General features: G+C 36.6%; 2 protein-coding genes across 3 annotated transcripts in view; one reads left to right on the plus strand and one right to left on the minus strand.

Moving 5' to 3' along the window:
* Positions 1-89: 89 nt before the first annotated feature.
* Positions 90-3,149, plus strand: LOC122569053 (esterase FE4-like). Its single transcript, XM_043729516.1, has 8 exons — positions 90-285; positions 805-1,093; positions 1,266-1,451; positions 1,663-1,868; positions 1,964-2,120; positions 2,221-2,547; positions 2,632-2,776; positions 2,851-3,149. The coding sequence occupies exons 1-8, from the start codon at positions 151-153 to the stop codon at positions 2,984-2,986; spliced, it is 1,581 nt and encodes a 526-aa protein (XP_043585451.1). The 5' UTR covers positions 90-150; the 3' UTR covers positions 2,987-3,149.
* The window catches only part of LOC122569051 (titin homolog), a 74,535-nt gene continuing 55,521 nt past the window's right edge, over positions 3,033-22,046 (minus strand). For both annotated transcript variants that reach the window (XM_043729514.1, XM_043729513.1), the window contains exons 28-48: positions 19,022-19,190; positions 18,902-18,947; positions 18,613-18,748; positions 17,789-17,945; positions 17,398-17,526; positions 16,561-16,908; positions 16,139-16,310; positions 15,498-15,651; positions 15,240-15,366; positions 14,598-14,798; positions 13,984-14,153; positions 12,933-13,871; positions 11,638-11,800; positions 8,678-9,019; positions 7,825-8,119; positions 7,593-7,734; positions 7,118-7,317; positions 6,893-7,045; positions 6,125-6,248; positions 4,176-5,337; positions 3,033-4,057 (exon numbers count right to left, since the gene is read on the minus strand). In XM_043729514.1, the coding sequence (XP_043585449.1) occupies positions 3,825-4,057; positions 4,176-5,337; positions 6,125-6,248; positions 6,893-7,045; positions 7,118-7,317; positions 7,593-7,734; positions 7,825-8,119; positions 8,678-9,019; positions 11,638-11,800; positions 12,933-13,871; positions 13,984-14,153; positions 14,598-14,798; positions 15,240-15,366; positions 15,498-15,651; positions 16,139-16,310; positions 16,561-16,908; positions 17,398-17,526; positions 17,789-17,945; positions 18,613-18,748; positions 18,902-18,947; positions 19,022-19,190 (5,562 nt within the window). In that variant the 3' untranslated portion in view covers positions 3,033-3,824. The remainder of the gene's footprint in view (positions 4,058-4,175; positions 5,338-6,124; positions 6,249-6,892; positions 7,046-7,117; positions 7,318-7,592; positions 7,735-7,824; positions 8,120-8,677; positions 9,020-11,637; positions 11,801-12,932; positions 13,872-13,983; positions 14,154-14,597; positions 14,799-15,239; positions 15,367-15,497; positions 15,652-16,138; positions 16,311-16,560; positions 16,909-17,397; positions 17,527-17,788; positions 17,946-18,612; positions 18,749-18,901; positions 18,948-19,021; positions 19,191-22,046) is intronic.

Here is a 22,046-nt window from a genome sequence, read left to right on the forward strand (position 1 = left end):
ATTATTGAAATATATGCCTTTAACGATCTGTCTGATAATACTAATGGATGTGACAATGACAATTGGATAGAATTCATATCGCTACGAGTATACACGGTTTTGTACGTAAAAAAATATGGCAGTATCAAGTTGGCAAGAACTTTGTGAACAATGAGCAAACCGTTAGTAACCGTGAAGGAAGGAAAATTGAAAGGCGCAGTATTGAAAAGTGCCCTAGGATTATCGTATATCGCTTTCAGAGGGATACCTTTCGCCGCTCCTCCTATCGGAAATCTTAGATTTAAGGTACGTTTCCGGTACTTGTTCTTGGCTTGTTTCAACTTTATCATGCCATGTCAAACATCATCGTGTAGTAATCGTAATATGTAAAAATTGTAAGAAATATGTACTGGCGGAGTTGGAACTCCAATGTTCTTGTAGTCGTCTACGTTAAAAACGGTACCGTGGTGTCCTACTATTCCTATTTCATGATTCTCGGTTTTCGAATGTGAACTCAATTCTCATAATTATATCGTTTAAGGGAAATCGAAAAATTGTGCAATTGCAATTATTTTATTACATTTTGTTCAAACTATTCGGAATAATTATTTACCATTGGAAACAACTTGAAGAAATTACCTAACGTTACAGCAAGTTTTTACCGTTAATAGATACCGCAGATACCGTTAATAGATACCGCAAGTAAATTACCGTTTAATAGAATCTGATTAATACGAGTGATCTGCAAAGATAGTTAAAGTAATGCATCATGTAACGTCGTATTTATTTTCCATCCAAGAGTTCTTTTTTTTCTTACAAAAGTAGGATCCTCAACCACCTGCACCATGGACTGGCATCAAGGATACATCCAAGGACACGAAATACACGTGCCCACAGTTGGAAGAAAATCCGCCTTTCGATGTTATCGGCAACGAAGATTGTCTTTATTTGAATGTTTACACGAATTCTCTCGATCAATCGAAACCGGTTATGTTCTGGATACATGGAGGGGCATTCATAGTAGGAAATTCGAGTTTCTACGAATCGAGGCCTGATTATTTACTCGCTAAAGATGTTGTAGTTGTCTCAGCTAACTACAGGCTTGGCGCATTCGGTTAGTTTTGGTTCAGTTTTACGGTAAAACCATGCCTATTTCTGTCAACATCATATATGCATACATTCGAAAAATATCAAAAAAGAGATTGTGCATGCAATTTCGAAACAAAATTTTTACTTTACGAATAAACAGAAAAGCTGTAGAATCATCCAGCTTTTTAAACTTTAAGGATTTTTAAATTTGGGTCACCGAGTCGCGCCAGGAAATCTAGGCTTGAAGGATTTGATCATAGCTTTAGAGTGGGTCAAGGAAAATATTGCCAACTTTGGCGGAGACACCAATAATGTTACGATTTTTGGAGTTAGCGCTGGAGGTGCTCTAGTACATTCCTTACTCGTATCGCCTCGGGCGAAAGGTAAAACGTGATTTTGACTACGTTTTTGATCAAATTAATCGAAATCTAAACTCTCGAAATCATCGATGATACCTACACAACAGATATTGTAAATGTCAAAGATCAAGTCTTATTCGTGATTTCAATGCGCCGAAATGTTTTGTGATTTATCGAGATATATCGAGGTTTCGAAAAGATTTGTTAATCCCGTTAGTTGTATGTTGATTTTTAGGACTGTTTCACAAAGCGATTTTGCAGAGTGGTACATTGATGTGTCCTTGGGCAAATTCTGAGATTGAAAATAGTTCTGAAGACAGTTTTAAATTTGCCTCGCTTCTTGGCAACAATTCTAATGATCCTGTTGAAGTTTTTGAATTTCTACGAACAGTGCCGACCGAGGACATCGTAAAAGCCCAAATTACACTTTTATCTCCGGAGGCAACAAGTTTTCTTTTAACATGCTTCATTAATTATAATCAAACATTGGAGATTGGAACAAATAAAGAATTTGAACTCGTCGTTTTGTATTGTAGAGAGAGAAGGCCAGTGTCCTACCTTTTAGACCCAACAGTGACGAAGTGGCGGAGAATCCTGTTTTACCAGAACCTATTGAACAATTAATTACGAAGGAAGCAGATGTGCCTGTGATAATCAGTTACACGGCACACGAATATTTGATGATCATAAAAGGTGGATATAGTAAAAAGTTAAAAGAAAAAAAAAAGAAAGATACTAAAGATAATTGTTTGTTGCACGAACAATGATACTGTGCGATTTTCGTGTTTCTCAGATAAGAGCGAACAATTAATAAGCGCTTTCAACCAGTATCTCTATGGTCACGTGAAAAATTTGGGATCATTGAAGAAATTAGGGGATGCTGAAATAAAAAAATTGTTCGAGTTGGTAAAAAATCAGTATTTCGGTGGAAAACCGATCAGCGTGGAAAACTTAACCGAATTTTCAGAATTACTCAGTCTTATTAATTTCGGCATTCCCGCGATGTTGTTACTAGAGGATCGGGTGAAAAGAACGACCGCGCCTAGTTATCTCTGTGTATTTTCGTACGTTGGCAGTGAGAAAACCCCAACGGATCTCCTAGTAACACGACAGATTTCTGGTAACTTTAATTTTTAGATCCATTACCGCATAATTATCAGATTGTATATATGATCATTATACGATATTTGCTCTTATACTGCAGGAGCGTCTCATACCGATGATGTCACGTATTTGCTATATTTACCCAAATGTAAAACTGAAAATCCTGATCCACCGGCGATTGGTACGAAGGACAGGATTACGTTAGAAAGAATGACTAGAATGTGGACTAATTTTGCCAGAACTGGGTAAATTTTCAACGTGATTTTAAAAAGCATAAATATGAATTTTAGAATTTATATATCGTATATGTTTAATATAGGGATCCTACCTCAGTTAAAGATGAGTTTATCAACGTTGATTGGAAGCCTGCAACGAAGGAAGATCTGTGTTATTTGAAAATTGACGACGAGTTACAGTTGCTGCCTATTTCACCACATCTTTTATCCTCTAAGTAGACTATATCAATCTTTTTTTTTTGTGGGGCAAAAATTAATTTTGGGAGAATTTTTATTTCTTTTTATTCACATGTAATTTATAATAATACATGTAATCACTTTCTTACGTTTGTAAGAAAGCAAAGGGTGCAAAGGAAGTAATAAATACATTACATATTTTCTACGCTTGTAAAATGTTACTGACAGCTATTTACACGCATCGACCATGCAAACGAATCTTTCTTTCTCGTTTGCAATAAATTTGCGAGTATCTCGAAATCCAAACTCTCGAAATCATCGAAGATATCTACACAACAGAAAATGTAAATGTCAAAGATCAAGTCTTATTCGTGATTTCAATGCGCCGAAATGTTTTTCAGTGCAATTTTGATGAAGAAGAAAAGATAAAGAATGGCAATGAAATAAATTGTAAATATGTTGTACCTATGTTATAAATATTTATCTCAGGCTGATAAGAAACTTGTCGTTAAATAAATAAATATGTTTTTCTTTTCTTGCGATTAGAATTGTTTCACTTCAACTCGTCACTATCGCGTCGATAAAGTTCCAGTTTTTACCCTTTCTATTTTTTTTTTTTTTCGTTTTCGTAATTATTAACGAGGTTTGGTGTATGATCAAATTATTGTTTGTGTAATAACACAACGCACGTTTCGATATTTAAAAAACAACTTATATATTATTAATAATTCTATTCATCCGTGACTCTTTTAAAACACGAAAATAACACTTTTAGAGTTTCAGTCAAACGATTTTTAAAATATTCGTCAGTTTATCGAAAAATACCGGTTATTCTCCGAGTGATATCGATGATGATTCATATGCTATACTCGTTCACGGCTTATTTATTCCAAAAGGCGAAAGCTTTTTGTATCCTCTCGTTGTGTGGTTTTCCTGGCGTCATAGTGACCACAGGATTTGTACGTTGCGACACTTGCAGTACGTTCGTCGGTGATTTCGATTCTGCTGCCTCTTTCTCGAATAATTTGGCGGTACGACTCACGTTTCCGGTCGGAACGAACTTGCTACGAATTCTTCCGATTAGTAGCCTTGGGTCCTCAATTTCGTCGGGCACTAAAAACATATCAATTCATAAACGTTGTAGCAAAATCATTTATCGAAAAATACTTGTTACTCGTTAGAATTCGATTAGTTAAAAAAGAGGAGAACGAAAATTATTTATTGAACACACCTTCATGCTGTCGATTAATTTCACGCGAAGCTTTAGTCACACCACTCAGTGTAGCTACCTCGATATTTCCTTTGGTATATTTCTTTGGGTCCGAAACTTCAATGTTTCCTGCATCTGACATTCCGGTGATTTCCTCGAGCGATGTCCTATGACTTTCAAATTGCTCCACCTTTTGTAACACGTTTTTAAGGTTGTCGCTATTATTTTCGTTGTCCGCCTCTTCCTCTTTAATCGACGAAATACCCAGTTCGTTCACTTGTTGCGAAGACGCGGATAAATTGGAAATACAATCTCCGATCCCAGAATCTCGCGAGTCGCCTCTGAAAACCCGACGCGACTTCTGCGAGTTCACACTCGATTCTCTATCGGTCCTCTGCTTCAATTCCTTGTCTATTTCCATAACTGTATCCTCACTGACCGTCTTTTCTTCGACGTTCCAAGTCGAGTCTTGTTTGCATTCTGAAGTCATTAATTCCGGAGAATTAATCTCATCACTGATCGTTGATTTTGTAGTAACCTCATCCCAAAGTAAATCCTGATAAGATTCCGATTTGTCGTTGAAGTCGATCAAACTTTTTCCTTCCACGGTTACATTCGTTAAAATCGAAATTTCTTCCGTTATCAAGGTGCGCTCCTCGACCTGACATCGCGTCACGATTTCGGTTTCCTCTTCGATTCTCTCCATAGGAAGCAGTTCCTCTGACTGAACTTCGTTCTGGCCCTCAGTTTCCTCAGCTGTATCAGTTTCTCGGGTCCCTGCGGATCCATTTCCCTGAGAACACGATCCCGCGTGATCCGTCGTCGGTTCATTTTTCAATGACGACTCGTCAAGGTCCGACGATACGCGTGTTTCTTCCTTTAGAGACGAGTCTAACGTTTCCTCTGGCGAGATGTTCATCTTTGTCTTATAACAGAACGAATACAGGTTCCTTTCTCGAGTATCTAGCTCGCTCGTGCTCCCGTTGTTCTTTCCCATCGCATCGTCAATGTCACGTGACTTTTGTTCGTTCGATGAAACATCAAAATCGATCGTTCGTGGCGATTCAATAGGATTCGAGGGATCCGAGGTTGGCGAGGATTCTGCGGTCGCTGTTGGACTTCGTCTGCTGTTCGCTGAAAGTATCGCCATCCTTCCCAGTGCACGAATGGCATTTCCTGTTTTCTATCGTAACAAACAGAAGCGCACACACACGCAACACGATCAAATCCATGCTTAGATTAGTGGCAACTACGGTATCGAATTTTTGTGATTAGCTTTGATAAAAACAAAATAATTGTTTTTCGAATAAAAAAGGGTCGCATAATTAGAATGATTTAATCAAATTGCTTATAACAAAACCGATCATCGTCCAGGTTTGTCTTTTTCGAGGCAGAGCAAAAGGATACTCTAGTATCTTCCACTTCGGTTTGATAAACATGTTTTTTCTTTTTTCTAGCAAGATATTCATCATATTACAAAATTGCTGTAAATGTGTCGCTAAATCGTAATCATAAATTTATGGATTTCATAACAAATGTTGTTTCTATTGAATTTATTAGCTTTCATTCGACGATAAGTCAAGATGTTAATCAATCTTTATAATATTAATTCGACCACGTTGTGGATTTTCTTTTCGTCTACTGGAATGTATCGTTATCTGAAAAGTCGAAGAATTTGACAGGGAATGTTTTTGTTATGAGTGTATCAACTGTGCGTGAAGGAATTTCTCGATACATCAATTTCACGGTTTTAGAAAAAACTATATTCGTCTTTGCTCTTTGAAAAGATATAATACTGTTTTACTCGGGATAATTTGCAATAGTTGTTCCAGATATTAGTATCAAATTACTTACCGTAAATCGTAAATTACTTATCGTTTTTAAACAAGCTCAAAACATTGCAATCTATCACAATGACGGACGATGTAAAAAATATGTAAAGCAACGAGTATCGAGTTGTTAATTCTTACCTGCCACTTTCTTCGTACGATGAATTTCTTCAGCTTTTCTGTCGGCAAAGCTATCCTACTCATAGCTTCCGCGTGTTGCGCCATCCAAGCATGTTCCAAACATTGTCTCGCCGACATTCGCGATCTATAAACGTAATAAATTAATTACATAGAAACCTCGATTAAGAATTTATAGAACATTTTGGACACAGTTGAATCAGTAGTAAAGTATGATTCTACAATCCTTGTCGATCGTTTTAGTACACACAGATTTCAGACATTTTGTTAGAAGGCGATGTAAGTAATATCGAATACAAGAAGCAAGTCAGATGTTTGAAACTTATGGACGTAAAAGCTTAAAGCGTAACATAAAAACTGTTTTTTCCTAGAATATGTTAAATGCACTTCAGAGCCTTGTTCGAAGTTTCCATTCGTAATTTCCACGTGTAATATTCTAACGTAAGCAACATAAGAATAATTTTCAACCTTTACACCGTAGTATCTATACACTTGCACGATAGATTCAATAGTAAATCATTGTTGAATTTGGTTTTATAATTTACTTGTAGTTTTTTTCCGAAAATTTACATATTCTCCTTCGCTGTTACATTATATACAACGACGAGTATGCCCAAGTTGTATAGAAAAAATTAGTTTAGGAGAGTATAGAAACAAATGAATATTGAAGAATTTATCTTTTCTCTAACGCGAAGTTGGTATTTCACGCCAATTGAAAAAACTAATTGTACAGTGCAAAGGCTGTAGCTAGTATATTTATCAAACGCGTACTCCTTTCGCTTGACAAGCAGGCTGCTGATGAAGTCCTTAGCGTCGTTGGAAATCGCATCGAAGGCCTCATCTTCCAGGTCGTAGTCAGCTCGAGTAATGTTGGCGAAGGTCTCGGCGTCATTGTCGCCCATGAATGGTGATAAACCGGTTAAGCTGAGCATTTACGACGTTGTTAATTATATAATAAACTTGTAAAGAGTGCAATTAAGTATTTTAATCGCTTACAGAACGTAACAGATTACACCGACGCTCCACATGTCCGATTCGGTACCGATCGGTTCGTAACTTATTATTTCTGGTGGAATGAATTCTGGTGTGCCGAAAAGGACTCTGATCGGTGTGTCTGGTTTGAGTGTCTGTGCTAGACCAAAATCGATGAGTTTTATTTGATGGGAAGTTCGTGTTCGACACATTATGTTCTCCGGCTGCAAGAAATTCATTTGTATTAACTAAAGAAAATTAATAAAATAATTTTAGCATAATTTGAATAATAATTTATGTTACAGCAGTTCAAGCAATTTTTCCCTCAAAATTTAGCGATTCTTTAATTCTATGGGATAGCGTAATTATTAAATTACTTATACTTAATGTAATTGATATAATTTACGGTAATATAGTAATAATTTTTAAATGATTTTAGAACAGTCAAATCTATATCAATGTCCAAGGTTTCAACTAAACAAATAACACCTTTCCTTACCTTCAGGTCCAAGTGCACCACTTTATTCTGATGCATATATTCGACACCCTCGCAAATTTGTTTCATGAAGAGTATACTGTCTCTTTCGGTCAAGGTAAAATCGTCAGCAACAACTCTCTCGAAAAGTTCGCCACCAGAAATACTAAAGAACATAACGTTTTACGAATCAAATTATTTTTTAACGTTTTTATAAACGGATAAATATATTTTTTATTTTAATATGGAAGCTTACTACTCCGTGACCATCGTGATTTCTCGAGGACTTTCGAAAGCAGCCGCCAAAAGGAGGAGTTTTGGATGTCGCAGCATGTTCATGATCCTAATTTCCTCTCGAACTTGCTCTCGATCCTTCGTTTTGATGGTCCTGACAAATTTTGCCGCGAAGCTCGTACCTGAAGATTTCTCCACCACCCTCCGTACAGTTCCGTATCGACCTTTGCCCAATTCCTCCAATATTTCGTACCGATGATTAAACAATTGTCCATCTTCCATTTCCACTATTCGAGCTTCGAACGGTGGCTTGAATTCTGAAAATGTCGTATGTTTCATGGATTTGCTTTGTTACGTACAAAATACTTAATATTTGAAATGCTGCTGTGTACTTTGAATCGTTTCTCAGCTCACTCGTATTTCTTTATCATTGTCAAATTTCATAAGCTCGAGGAGAAAGTAAAATAATCGTTACTGATATGCGTAATTTTTCGTCTCAATCTTTTCGTAGAGATTTCGTTAAAATATCAAACATTTTATGTGTCAAAGCGAGAGCGTGATTGAAATTTAATAACTTGTGAGCTGCAACACGTTTGCAAAATGTAGTCAGAGACAAAAATAAGTGGACAGGAAGTGGAAACAAATATCAACGAAATTGCCTTAATTGCAGCTTCTTTACATAAACATGTAAGTATTAATTTGAATTATTTACTAAATAATCTATGTACTATAAGGATATAATAAATAAAACCTGGTACTGTGTAGTTTTATTAAACTTCCATAATACCAACTTCCTGTCTGCTTGATTATATCTGCCTATTTATTTTTCTCCTTGACTGTATATGTACTATCATCTTTTATAACTACATATTTACCGTCTTCGTCGTCTTGCAAACACGTTTCCCCTTGTTTCGGAATTCGAACAAATTCAGATTCCTCTCCAGGTTCGCTAACCCCATGTATGTTTTCAGCTCTTACGCGGAAACGATATCTTTCGCCAGGTATCACGGTGTCTGTTCCAACAGCTGGTAGCGTGAGACTCAATGAAAGACAGGATTCTGCGATCGTCATCCAAGTGTTTTCATCGGCACGGTTCATTTCCACGGTATAACCAGTAACCGTGCAACCACCGTCGTAGGGAGACGATCGCCAATTGATGGTCGTTGCCCCTGCAGAACAGCATATGTTTGGAACACTCGCTGGCGGGTCTGGTGGACCTGTGAAAAAGATTTGCATGAAAAAGATTACAATTTTTGTGAAATTGTAGTATTTTGTTTTAGTAGACAATGGATGTATACTGTCGTCCGTAAGTTACGGGTTATGATATAAATACTTGTAATGTTTATAAAATATTTAAGAGACAGTATAATTTTACAAAATGGACTTACAAAAGCAATGAATAAATATAATCCGTGTCAAGAAGTAAATGACTGTTACGAATATAGTGAGAAATTTGTAGAACAAAAGTTATTAAAATCCACTATATATCAGTTTTAAACTTTTGTTTATCCGTTACTGTATACACCTATTGTATAGTACCTATGCTATACTATGCTATACGATACTATTGGATAGTGTCTGTAATTAGTCTTATATTTTATAATTTGTACTTTAAGTATTAGAAACTCGTAAGTAGAGCCTTCGGTATAACGTTTTGTTGAAAGTAACTGACAATCAGAACACGTGTCGCCTGTGTATCATTTATTTTGAAGTCGGCTAGTTTTTTCCAAACTCATTCGCCGTCAAAGAATGTTTCAAGGGCGTCATGTTCGACAGTCCATTTGAAATTATAAACAAGAACCGCTTAAATTGTTTTTCTTCGAACTGGCCTTATTAACAATCATATGGGATCAAAATGTCTTGAAACTAAAAAGTCATCAATCTGTGTATCTACATATATCGTACTTTGTAAACATGAATTATTCGTTTTCACAAGATTTATGAGAGAACTTTACGACCAAGTTGCACGCTTCAAAGTGTCGTCTTTACACTACATGCACTGACACTCGTTTATTATGACAATTTCATACAACATTTTGCAATACGTTCACTCGTTTGACAATTAGTAGTAAATAATTCGTCATTACCCATTGTTCTTCGAGTGTCGTCCTTTTCCTTGCGGTCACTCGACAAAGAAAACGCTGTTAATGAATTTTGGAAATTGTTTAAAATATTCGGCGAAAGTGTGACGTGAAAATTTCTTCGTGTTCTCGGCGTCGCGAATTATTCTACACAACTCTCGTCTTACACAACGCTGCCATGACGCGCACGCACTTTTTCAGCACTGGTTCGTTTCATCGTGATCTCAAGGAAAGAGGAAGAGTAGACGAAGCAAATGGTGGGGATGGAAGAAGAAACGAGGGAAGAAGGAATTGTTGCGCCACACGTCACGTGAGACTGTCGTCTGCCTTGTACATAAGAAGCGGAACTGGACCGTGTGACACGCGCTTACGCACGTGGAACAATGGATGTTTCGTTCTAAATTGCGTTTGAAGACACCAGGAAATGCGATAGAAATTAATCGAAATCGTTGATTTAATCCGCTCGAATGTTCTTACGACTTCTCGTCTTCTTTACTTCTATCGATTTTACGTGTTTTCTAAAGAACGCTATAGTCTTCTAAATTAGTGAAAAATAAAAGAGATCAGAAAATTATTTGCCTCTTTCATGCTATGAAACATGGTAAACTTGGAAATCGATGGAGATAATTAATTAAGATTTCTCGCCTTCTGTTTCTGCATTCGTATATTTTTCCAAGAAATGCAGCAGGTTCGGAAGTCAGTGGAAATAATTGATCGTGTGCAGTGATTCTAGGATTACTTGTCTGCTTAAACTTTTACGAATTTTTAACACTTTCGCAAGAGACAAACTCTGAAATTAGTCGAGACAAATGTTTTTAGTATAATTAAATTAATTCAGTCGAAGATTTCTACGATTTCTCATACTTCGATGAATTTTCTAAATTTTTCTCTCACTGAGTCACGTACTTTCACGTATTAATTAACAATGTTCTACAGCAGTTTGATCGCGTCGGTAAAAACGTTTCCGCTTAATGCATTCGCTCCAAAGAAGTAACTATTTCCTTCCATCTAGTGGACAGGTAGGATTTCTTGCTCTTACTAGTGTTACTGATAGCAAGACTATTCTTAGTTTCATAGAGTTCGCAAACGAAAACATCGATTCGTATTGTTGTATACTTACTTTTATGCTATGCGCACACATATTAACGGGCGTTTATTGCAGTATAAGATATCGGGAATTTAAACGAGTGATGTAACACCGCTCGCTTCAAAGCTTTGTAAATACAAATCGTCTTCTAGTGTTTGTGGCTCTTGTCTATGTACGTAATTTGAACAAGTGTTCCATCTCAATTTGAGGTTACATTTACGTAATGCCAACATAATTTTTTTTTTACAAATAACTTGTATCTCATCGTTCGTACATAGATAACAATGCTCGTTGGTCAATTTTAACACTACTGATCGCTAGCGATTCAACAGCATACGCACGTCCGACCGGCAGCTCAGACGCAGATTCTCCCTGGCGCCAGCTCTGTTTCGGTTTAGACTCTCCAATGTCATTCTTTTCGTTCATCGCGAACGGTAAGTTTTTCAAATTGGCATAAAACTGTGGGAACTTACAAAGCAACTCAACTGACGCAACTGAGTAAGGTACTTTAGTACTAGATAACAAATTGCTGTTCAAATAATGAGAAAGATTGTCGGCGACAAAAAGCCGATTAATAGGCTATCGGTCGGTATGCGTCGACGACTAAAAACCGATAAATCGGCTATCGGTCGGTAAAGTGTTAATATTTTGTTTGTCACGTACGTACCTTCAACAGCAACGCTGAAACACCGCCGGTCCTTTCCCAGTTTATTTTCCACGGACACTTCGTATTTCCCGGCATTATCGGCGGTCACATCGTCCGATATTAAGCAAGACACTCCACCGCCGTAGGTAATAGCAGTCTTTTTGTTTGCAGTTAACTCTCGACCCTTTAATCAAAATTCTCGATTAAGCGCTTGATTGAACGCGACCAGAGATGGACGATTACAACTGACCGATAGGTGCTTATAAACGATTCCCATGCATGTATATAACTATGACATTACTATATATGAATTCGTAAGTTACTATATCTACATAACCGCAAGCGATTGTACATGATTACACGAAGTTAAATACGGCATTGAAGATGCAATTTTTATTAACGTACAATTAGACCTTGTTAAGGTAAATTTGAGCTTGATATTAGTATAGTTGACTCATGCAAGTATTCGGATGTCTGCTACAAAAAATTTGCGTAGATATAGCGAAACATTATCGTAATCAGTATTGTAATAAGTTGCGGAAATTTAAACTCTTATGCACAAGTAAAGGAAGAAAGACTAAATAGAAATTTTGTTATCTTCTTGGCGTCGTAACAAGTACATTGTTTTAAATGTGTCGTGTATTTTTTCATTGTATGTGCATTTCTTGCATATTTAATAATATTCCCGTTAATGTATGAAAACACTGTGTGTTCGAAGTCTAATAATGAGATAAGACTATCATAATTATGTTTATCTTATACACATGACTGTATATTGAACATAAATTTCATAGAATATTTGCCTCTAAACGTATAATTAACGTATAATCAACGTTATCTCGCTAAATACATTGGAATTTATTAACATAATATCGACAACAATATAACATCATCGATAGTTTATATGCTTTTGCGAATTCTGCGATTTTACGTTTGCAATTTTGTAACTTTTAGATATATCTTCGGATTTCGTTCAAACTTGACTAATATACCTCAGTCGTATCTCATCCTAATGTCAATAAAATTTCAAAATTTTTCGTATATACCACACTCGATACACTCATGAAAGATCTTTATAACAGGATGTTCAAGTTCTTTCGTATTAGTGTCTAAATACTTCGTTCCGGGAGTCACAATATACTGATTTCATTTAATTGACGAACGATATCGCACGAACAAAGATTCTCTTGTCTCGTAACAGTAGCGTCTTTAATCGCACGGAGGACAAAAAACTTGTTGTATTTTGTTCTCGAACTATATTAAACAAAGTTTGACGTTTTGACGGGAGAATCTGACGGATGATAAATGATACTCACCGCTCGAAGCCACTTGACGACTGGTTCCGGATGACCTCGATACGTGACCCTGAGGACTACTCTGTTTCCTCGGAAAACCGTGACGTCAGCTGGTACCTTTACGATACTGGCAGCCACGAATTCCTCCGACCTATTAGTAACTTTCTCCTCCTCTTTAGTCGCGATTTCTTCCTTCCTTACAATCGAATCCTCCTCCAACTCTTGCAGAGCGCTTTCCATGCATATTATAGGTGTATTATCGTGTTTATTATAGTTATCTTGAATTTGTTTCGCATTGTTACCAGTCTTACACGGATCAGAAACCTCTGTTGAACTCGTTATACATTCTTCTTTGTTTTCAACTAATTTTGATATCTTTTCGTTCGATACTTCAGAAGATTTTTCTTTACAAATATCCTTTGTTTCTTCCTCGTCTGAAGACGACGAAATCCTGTGTTCATTCGATTTGTAGCGCACTTGTTGAGTAACTTTACGTTCCAACTTTTTCGAGCCGCGAACTTTCCTTTTATTCGTTTTGTTGGTCGCCAATGTTTTCCTGGTATCGAGTAACGGACTTTGAAGAATATTCCTCCTCGCGGGTGCAGGAGACAGTTGTTTAGGATTTGAAGTAGATCTGAGAGGCAACGAGGATGATCTGATTCGCATAGGAGACTCGTGTAATTGATTTCGAGGGGAAGAGAGAACGTCTCGTCTTGTCTTTCGTAGAGAATTGTTACGGCTACAATTAACAGCCTTTGGTGGCTTTTCGTCGTTAATTTCCGGCGTATTGTGACGTCTCGATTCCTCGAAATTCTGTACCGTTCGCTGCAATCGTAGTTCTGTTGTGCAACTAATCGACGGTCCTTTACCAGTCACGGATGCGATGCATCGAATTTCACCGATGTCCCGCGGTTGTACATCGTGTATCCTAAGAATGCTAACGTTATCGTCTCTTTCAACCTAAATGTAAAACCATAAATATGATATTGTAAATGAGAAATTAATAGCGAATGAAATTAACAAATTACAAAACCGATAAACGAAGTTTCTTAAATTAGACGAGTCGACGCACCTTGCACCTTGAATTTTCTCTGATGTCCTTTCCATTGATCGTCCACGTGATTTCCATGGGTTTTCCACATTGCACCCGAGCACAGAAACAGGCAGTCTCACCTTTCGGTGTAATGACCGACACCGGAGTTTTCGTGAACTGCGGCGCCAATTTCGGAATACCTTTGTAATCTTGTGCACAAAGTAAAATACTTTTTAACACCTTCGTATCGAGATTATAAGTTGTTACATAGGTCAGATTTTAAAAGAAACGTATAGAAAAGTATCAAAGAGGTATCAAATGTTAAATATGAAAAGATTAATGAAAAGGACGAGAGGTGGGTCTAAAGTATTGCATGAACTACATCGCGTCATTTTATCTGTTTGTAGGAAATTTGAAAGTGCAAAATTACGCAGACTACGCATAATATGAAAAAATATGTAAAACATCCAAAGTATAGTGCTTTGTATACTTGATAGGTAAAACAATTTTCAAACGAGGTTTTTACCTTTTTAAATATCTTCTCAAAAATATGAATTTGGACAAAAGCTCACGGTATAGTCTTAAAATATCCTGTCTATAGGTATGGAAGAGTAAAATTTTTCTAAAAATAAATTTTATTAATAAAAATGTACCTTGAACAGCAAACAGGCCGTTGCTAGACACCTCTCCGAAATTATTGCGAACGAAGCAAGTATATTCGCCAGCATCTTGTGGACAAACATTGGATAACCTTAGTGCGACTCCACCGTCGCCATATATGACGTATTTATGGTAATCGTTGTCAGGTATCTCACGACCATCCTTTAACCAAGTCACCGAAAAAGGCGGTGTACCTGAAAAACATGATTTAATGTTCGTTGAATTATATAATCAACCATTTATATTAATTGACGCAATTGATTTCATCCCTTAAAAGTCGAAAGAATTCACGGGAGATGTAGTTGATCAGAAGTCGCACTGATCGACTCCATAAATTGAGAAATAGAGAAAACTCACGATACTAATTTAGTTTGGAGTCTGCGAATATTTATGATATCTCCTAGCGATAAATAAACTTATAGAAACAAATAATTCTCTTTTTTGAGAAATTGAGCGTTAATCATGTACAGTCAGGGAATAAAAAGAAATTTACAAAAAAATGGAGTTGCTTAGTTTGGCTTCAGGAGAATCTCGTAACAAAAGAGATGGAAAGTACCAAAAATTATACAATAGTTTACGATAAGTGCTAACTTATATCGTTCGTTGAGCTAACATTATTTTTATGTTTACTATACCCGCAAGTCTCGTCTGTAGTTCGTAACAGTGACCTTCCATGACGATCGATTCTTCTGGAAGAGACTGTAAGAATTTCGGCGGATCTTTGTCGCACGTAGACGGATTATGAGAATCAAGAACGGTCACCTGTTATCGAAGAAACAGTTACGAAAATAATTATTTCCCATTGCAAGAAGGTAATGTCGCGTTGAGAAACGAATGGAATGTAGAAGCATATGTCTATGCCAGGTGGTTAACATATGTCTAAGATTATTTACCTGACAAGAATTCTTTGTAGAACCAAGGACGTTCGTTGCCACGCAGGTGTACTCACCGGCGTCGCTCGCTTTCACTTTCAAAATTTCGACTTTCGCAGTTGTCCCGTCGAAGTACCTTTTTACTCGAATCGATCGTTCCAACGGGCGTCCATTCCTGGAAATTTGATCCTTTGATACTTTATGCTTTGAATAAATTGTAATTACAAATTAGATACACAACATGGAAATTATGCTACGAGTTTTTAAAGCTTCCTCTCTTCCGTTGCACCGTCGACGCGATTTGTCTTTGAAATAGGAACAGAGCAAGTCCTATTCTAAATGGGTAAAGTGTAATAAATTCTGCGAAAATTTCTACAGGATTCGAGCTCGATGCAGAAATCGTTAGGTGTTCGGCCATTGTCGTAAGACCTTTTAGACACTCCGAGATTTACGACTACGTTATTTGTTACATGAAACACGCGTGAAAAACTAAAATGCATCTCTACATCTAAACGAATTAGAAATAGATAAATCACAGAAAAAGCTCAGAAAGTCTGTACGTGTAAAGAAATGGCAATTGTTCAGACACAATTGTGTATTGGAAGACTTTGAGAAAAATGATTATGTAATAATGTTTCAGAAGGGAACTTTGTTTGTTTTACCTGAACCACGTTGGTGTTAGACTAGGCGTTCCTCTAATACCGCAATCGAGATATAATCTTCCGTTTATTCTGCTAGTTGTGTCTAAGAGGCTTCGGCTAAAAGATGGATACGTTCTAGGCGATGCGCTCCTAGTTCTGATTGTTCTGGCAACCGACCCAAGTAATTGACGATCTTTTTGAACAAATTATCAAAATTGTAAGAATTAAATAACGGGTAATCCTATTCAGTTTTTCGAATGTTTGTGTAAAATGGAAATGGCCATTTTTCTTGTAACTTAAATTAACGTATACACATCATAATTACGTGACTATGTAGTTACGATATATTTGAATAGAAAATTGACAATTTATCTGATAATGTCACATCAGAAAATTTACCGTAATTTAAAGAATACGATAAAATATAATCTCAATTTACATACTAATTATTTCCAGGCGGGCACTGGCTTCGATACGACCATAATCATTTTCCACGATCACTCTGTACAGTCCTGCGTCTTCTTGGGTCACTTCGACGATTTCCAATATCTTTACGTCGTCTCTTTCCTTTATTGAGATTCTAGCAGTCGGCGTGACAATTATGCCATTTTTGTCCCATTTCACCCATGGTGACGGGTGGCCAACTACAGCACATTGGAATCGCACGGTTTCCCCTTCCTCGACCACGCGATTGTGCGGAACTGCGTAAAATTTCGGTGGACTGATCTTTGGCCGTCTTGACATCGACCTACTTCGTGGAAGAAGCTGCGGAGACCTTAATTCTCGACCATCTGTAATTGTTCCATTTTGTCACATTTCTCTTCCAATTTAAAAAGTTGATTGGTACAAGCGACGTAAACCTTTTCTTTGTCAGCATTCAACGCAAGAGTTTGGTCACCACCGTTTAATTGAGTCAACGTAAATTTTGTTATTAGGCCAGATATATTTATGGAAATTAAATTAACCCGTAATTGTTACGATGAGAATAAATAATTGAAAGGACAAAGATGGATACATAAAAAAATAAAAAGAGGTTAATATTATGGGATTAGTTATTACTTTATTTAAATTATCCTTATGTAACTATTTTAGTTAAATTATACCGTTAATACGTACTTGTGTGTACGACACTCGACAAGTTATCATGGAAATAAAAATTGCAGGAGTCCGACAGACTTCATTGTACCAATTACGAGTTAAATCTTTCCGAAAGTTTATTGTTTTATTATATTAGTAATTTATTATTATTATTTCACACGATCTATTCTTTTTACGCTTACGCGAAACTGCAGGAGACAAACTCCTGATCGGTGTCGAGCGTGGCGTCGATCTCGGCGTCGATCCGGCCGATAGAAGTCCTGCGGGCCTCGTTAATCTTTGGCTCAAAACATTCTCTTTCCCTTCAGGCACTAAAACGTATTTAAACAAAATGACTTACAAACAGGCAGCTTTCCATATTTCTGACACGTATTTCAAGAACGTAGGTAGCAAACGTGTTTCTTATCGCGAGAAACTTCAATAAAATCAGAATCTGGCTGTACTCGAGACACGATTTACTTTGCAGATACAGTGGTAATTGAATAACACTTAAACCGAAGGTTTCACGTATTTGTATCACTTGACGTTTCCATATTGCCTTATTAAACCGTCGTGAATTAAACACGAAATTACCATCCACTATTAGGCAGGCTGACGTGAATGCTTTCCCAAGGTCGTTATATGCCACGCATGTGTATTCGCCCTCGTCTTCCGGATAAACATGTTGGATGCACAGACGCGCGGTTTCTCCATCAAAGTCAGCGGAGAAATCGCCACCCATTTGTAGAATCTGAATGTGCATATTACAAGCAAGTAAGAATTATCATTACAGAGACGATATAATCTTAGTTGAACTCGCAGTTTCTTTATTTTTCTGTATATATGTATTTTAATATTATTATTATTATAGTATTAGTTCATACAGTATAGTGGGATATTAACACATATATAATACAATATCTCAGATGGGCTGTATAATTCTAACACAGGGAATAACAATATATGGAATATATGGAATATTTCTAAATTAGTATAGAATGAAACAATGATACATAGAATATCTCTAATTTCGTATATGTATAATGGCATAATGTGGTATACAGAATATTATTATTAGACTGCATATGTATTTATGAAATTATGGGAAATTCAAATATACAAAAATGTACAGAGTATATAGTATAATATATGAAAACATACAAAATGTATCTCTAAAGTAGAATTATATGAATTCCAAATTTACACGATGACATAAATTTCTATTTAGATTCTATTTCTTGAATTGCATAAAAGTATCCATAAAAATACGGATGTATATGAATATTTAACTATTATATGATATTATACTACATTCATATATATGTATTATAGAGTTTAATTTTCTTTTTACATTATACCATTCAGTGAATTTCATAACCAGATATGAAAATGTTCCTTAGTTAGCAATTAATATTTACCTTTCCTCCACGTTCCCAACGCACCAATGGCGCCTCAGGAGTAGCGTGTACTTTGCATTCAAGGGTAACAGCATCGCCGTCGCAACATCTCAGATCTCGCAGTTCCCTCGTAACTATCGGCAAAGTCAGCACCTTTCTGCCAATCAAAATTCACAAGCGTCATTTAGTAAATACGATCGAGATATTAGTCAATATTAGCCATTGTTTCATAAAACGTGGCGGAACTTGCCACGTGTCGCGTCATGTAACAGGATTTATCTACGCAGTAATCTAGATATGTACCACTTACCCGTGTGTGACCCCTGATTTCTTCATTTTCTCCTCTTTGCCTTGACCTGAAAGCACGATACATGTATTATCCTTTCGTCTAAGCAAATCGTCCATGCTTCTTTCGAATGCTAAACATTACCTTTCGCGTAGATCTGCAAAGAAATCACGGCTTTGGCCTCCCCATGGCAGTTCCGCGCTATTACGGAATACGTTCCCGTAAAGTCGAGTTTCGCGTACGGTATCTCCAGCCGATACTGAGGTCCTTCGCCGACCAGCCGGAAGTGGGCTGCGTCCCTGTAGTAATCAGGCTGTAAAAGAATGAAAATTGGAAATAAAATATAAATTGAGAAACGTTGAAGAAGTTGGTAACAGAGAGTGGCTCGCGAAATTATTGATACAATTGGGAATTTGACAAAAATGTATGAAGTAATAAGATAACATAAAGAACTTTTTATATAGTTGAGATTTTCAGGTAACAAAATCCTAAAAGATTAACCGTGCATTTCTAAATGAAAGATATTAAAAGGTCCTTGATACATGGTATTGAAAAGTTCTAAATATTCCACAAATCTTTCTTACATTCTCGATCAAGTCTGAATAATTTAGTGATTCGCTGGAGAATGTAGAACATGGAATTTGAAATACAGTAGAGCCCCATTTAATGGAGCGAAAGTTCAGTGTCTGATTGTTGCCGACTGAATCTATTTATCTGAACACGAACTGCTCTTATTTGAATCATAGGCGGAGATCATAGATAGGATAGAAACTCAAGTTGTATGAACGTTCTGATATTTTCTTTACGTTCGAGTGCATTTGAATAGCGCCACCAAGAACTCGAATACGTATTCGTTGCTCTTATCCACACGCACTCTGAAATCTCACGCTACTAAACGCAACTTTTATTGCTGACTTCGATAACACGTAATCTGAGTGCGTGTATAAATATCCAACGCAAACTCGTGCTGGAAGAGCCATAGAAGAAGAAAAGAGAAACGCCACGAAGTTTTAAGTGCAAAAGAACTTTACCCTGTTAATGAGAGCTGATCTCGAAGTACAACCTCGAAGTACAACCTCGACCTGAATACCGACATTTCCGTCATTTACGCCCACATTGAGGTCACCCCTTGTGATCGAACGCTAAACCATTATTTATCCATTATTTTTGTCGATTGTTTACAAAATCAACAAATTTATAAGTATTTCGCTACGTGTTTGGAAAATTTGCAATATTTTGACGACATTTTATTCTTTTTGTGATTTCTGAGAAAGAAATTATTATTTTCATTGTTCCTCTACATAATTTTCTGTTTTATAAATCTTTTGCTGCATTTGCAAAGTTTTTTAATGTTTCTTACGGCGTTGTGTCTCTTTTTCGGTAACAGAAATTCTTCATAAATTTGGCAGCTTGACAAATCCGGGGTTAAAATCCAGTTGAAAAAAATGTTCTAGATACATAGAGGCAAAGTCAGGTAGAAAGAGAAGGAAGGGCAGTTGATAAAAGTAAGATGGGAAACGTCTTCGTCGGGGCTCTAGTCCATATAGGGAGCGAAAGTTGAACAGATCGTTCGAGACTGATCTCGTTGCTCGTATGACACGAGTGCCAACGCATATTACCGTTTTTTCATTACTAATTGCGCGTCTCTTCGCCAGACACGCCCTTCTTAAACCCTCGAAAATTAAGGTCGTAGAAAAAGAAAGGCTCGATTGTTTCCTTTTTCGACCGAACCAACCTGAACATCCAGCGTTTTAACGCGCTTTAAGTTGCATTTCATTCTTCCGGACCTGACATCTCTAATATACCTCGGAATACTTTTCTCTGTCGTTAATAAATTTTATTTATCTAGTTCTGATTTAGTTCCATTTAACATGATAAATGTTCGAAATACGTATTACGGGTTTCGATGTTTGTAAAAAGTTTTGTCACCTGCTGAACACCGAAACTGACTTTGATTTATAGCAGCATGGTTGTCATCACGAAATGAAGTTTTCAGTATTTCTAATGCTCGAACTCGAATCGTGACATAATGGACCTTCTGAGACCCATCTGTCTTTCACCTGTCGCGGTTCGCCTACGATGAAATTTATGCGGACGACACTTCCCGTTACGGAAGAGAGGCGCCATAAACCGAAGCAGAGCCGGCTACTGCAAGGACTTCTTGCAATGTCATCTTATATAGATCTATATTTACGCGTGTAAAACAGATTGTCGACATACAAGAAATCTGTTTGCTGGTGGATATATAGAGAGCAGAAACTTTCCGAGTTTCCGAGAATATTTCTGTTTTATGGATTAATAGAGTATTATTTCTAGGCTGTTCTACGATATACATAAATAATATGTTTAAAAAACTGTATTATTAACATTGGAAATTCGTGGAACAATTTTTAATCAGTCACGCATAGAGATAATAGTTTTCTAGAGTATTATTTTCAATGTATTCTAGAATGTGTTTAAGTAATAAATTGACGTCTTCATTAAAATTCATGGTAAGAGTATTAATTAAACACAGACGAGGAATTAACAAATCACTATTTTTACATTCTTCTATACATAAACAAAAATAAATTCTCGACCATGTTTTTATTAAAGTGAATTTTTCACTGAGTAGCTGATAAAAATAAACAGACATTTTTGATAAACCTCAGACAGAAAATTAATATTCTTCACGGGATATTATTTGTAACTTTTTTAACAATATACTTAATTCATACTCTAGACAATGATATTTTTATTAAAATCAATGTAATCATTTTTAACGAACCTCAAGAAGTTGCTTGTACTTATGTCATTCGCCGTTAAGTTTCCATTTTGATGCCAATATTCATATACATATTTAGCAAATAAAAATATTATTAGATATTATTTATTAAATATATTTGTATATTTAATATAGTCACCCAATAAAGGAAAGAGGAATCGTGACGTTGAAAACATAATCTTTCACGGTATCCAGAATTTTTTGATCAACGAGCATCGATCCCTATCGCGAAATCGCGACTCGTTTATCCCCATTTAGCAGCTGCAGCTGCACTGAAAACAAACTTGGACGTATTTGGCGGTGCACATTCGCAGTCGCGACGCGTCGCGTCCCTCCGACCGACGACGGAACGAAAGAACGAGAGAGGAAACTCGGACTCGGCCAACATTACGGCGAACAGGCGCT

The sequence above is a fragment of the Bombus pyrosoma genome, linkage group LG7, assembly GCF_014825855.1.
Source record: "Bombus pyrosoma isolate SC7728 linkage group LG7, ASM1482585v1, whole genome shotgun sequence".
NCBI classification, from domain to species: Eukaryota; Metazoa; Arthropoda; class Insecta; order Hymenoptera; family Apidae; genus Bombus; species Bombus pyrosoma.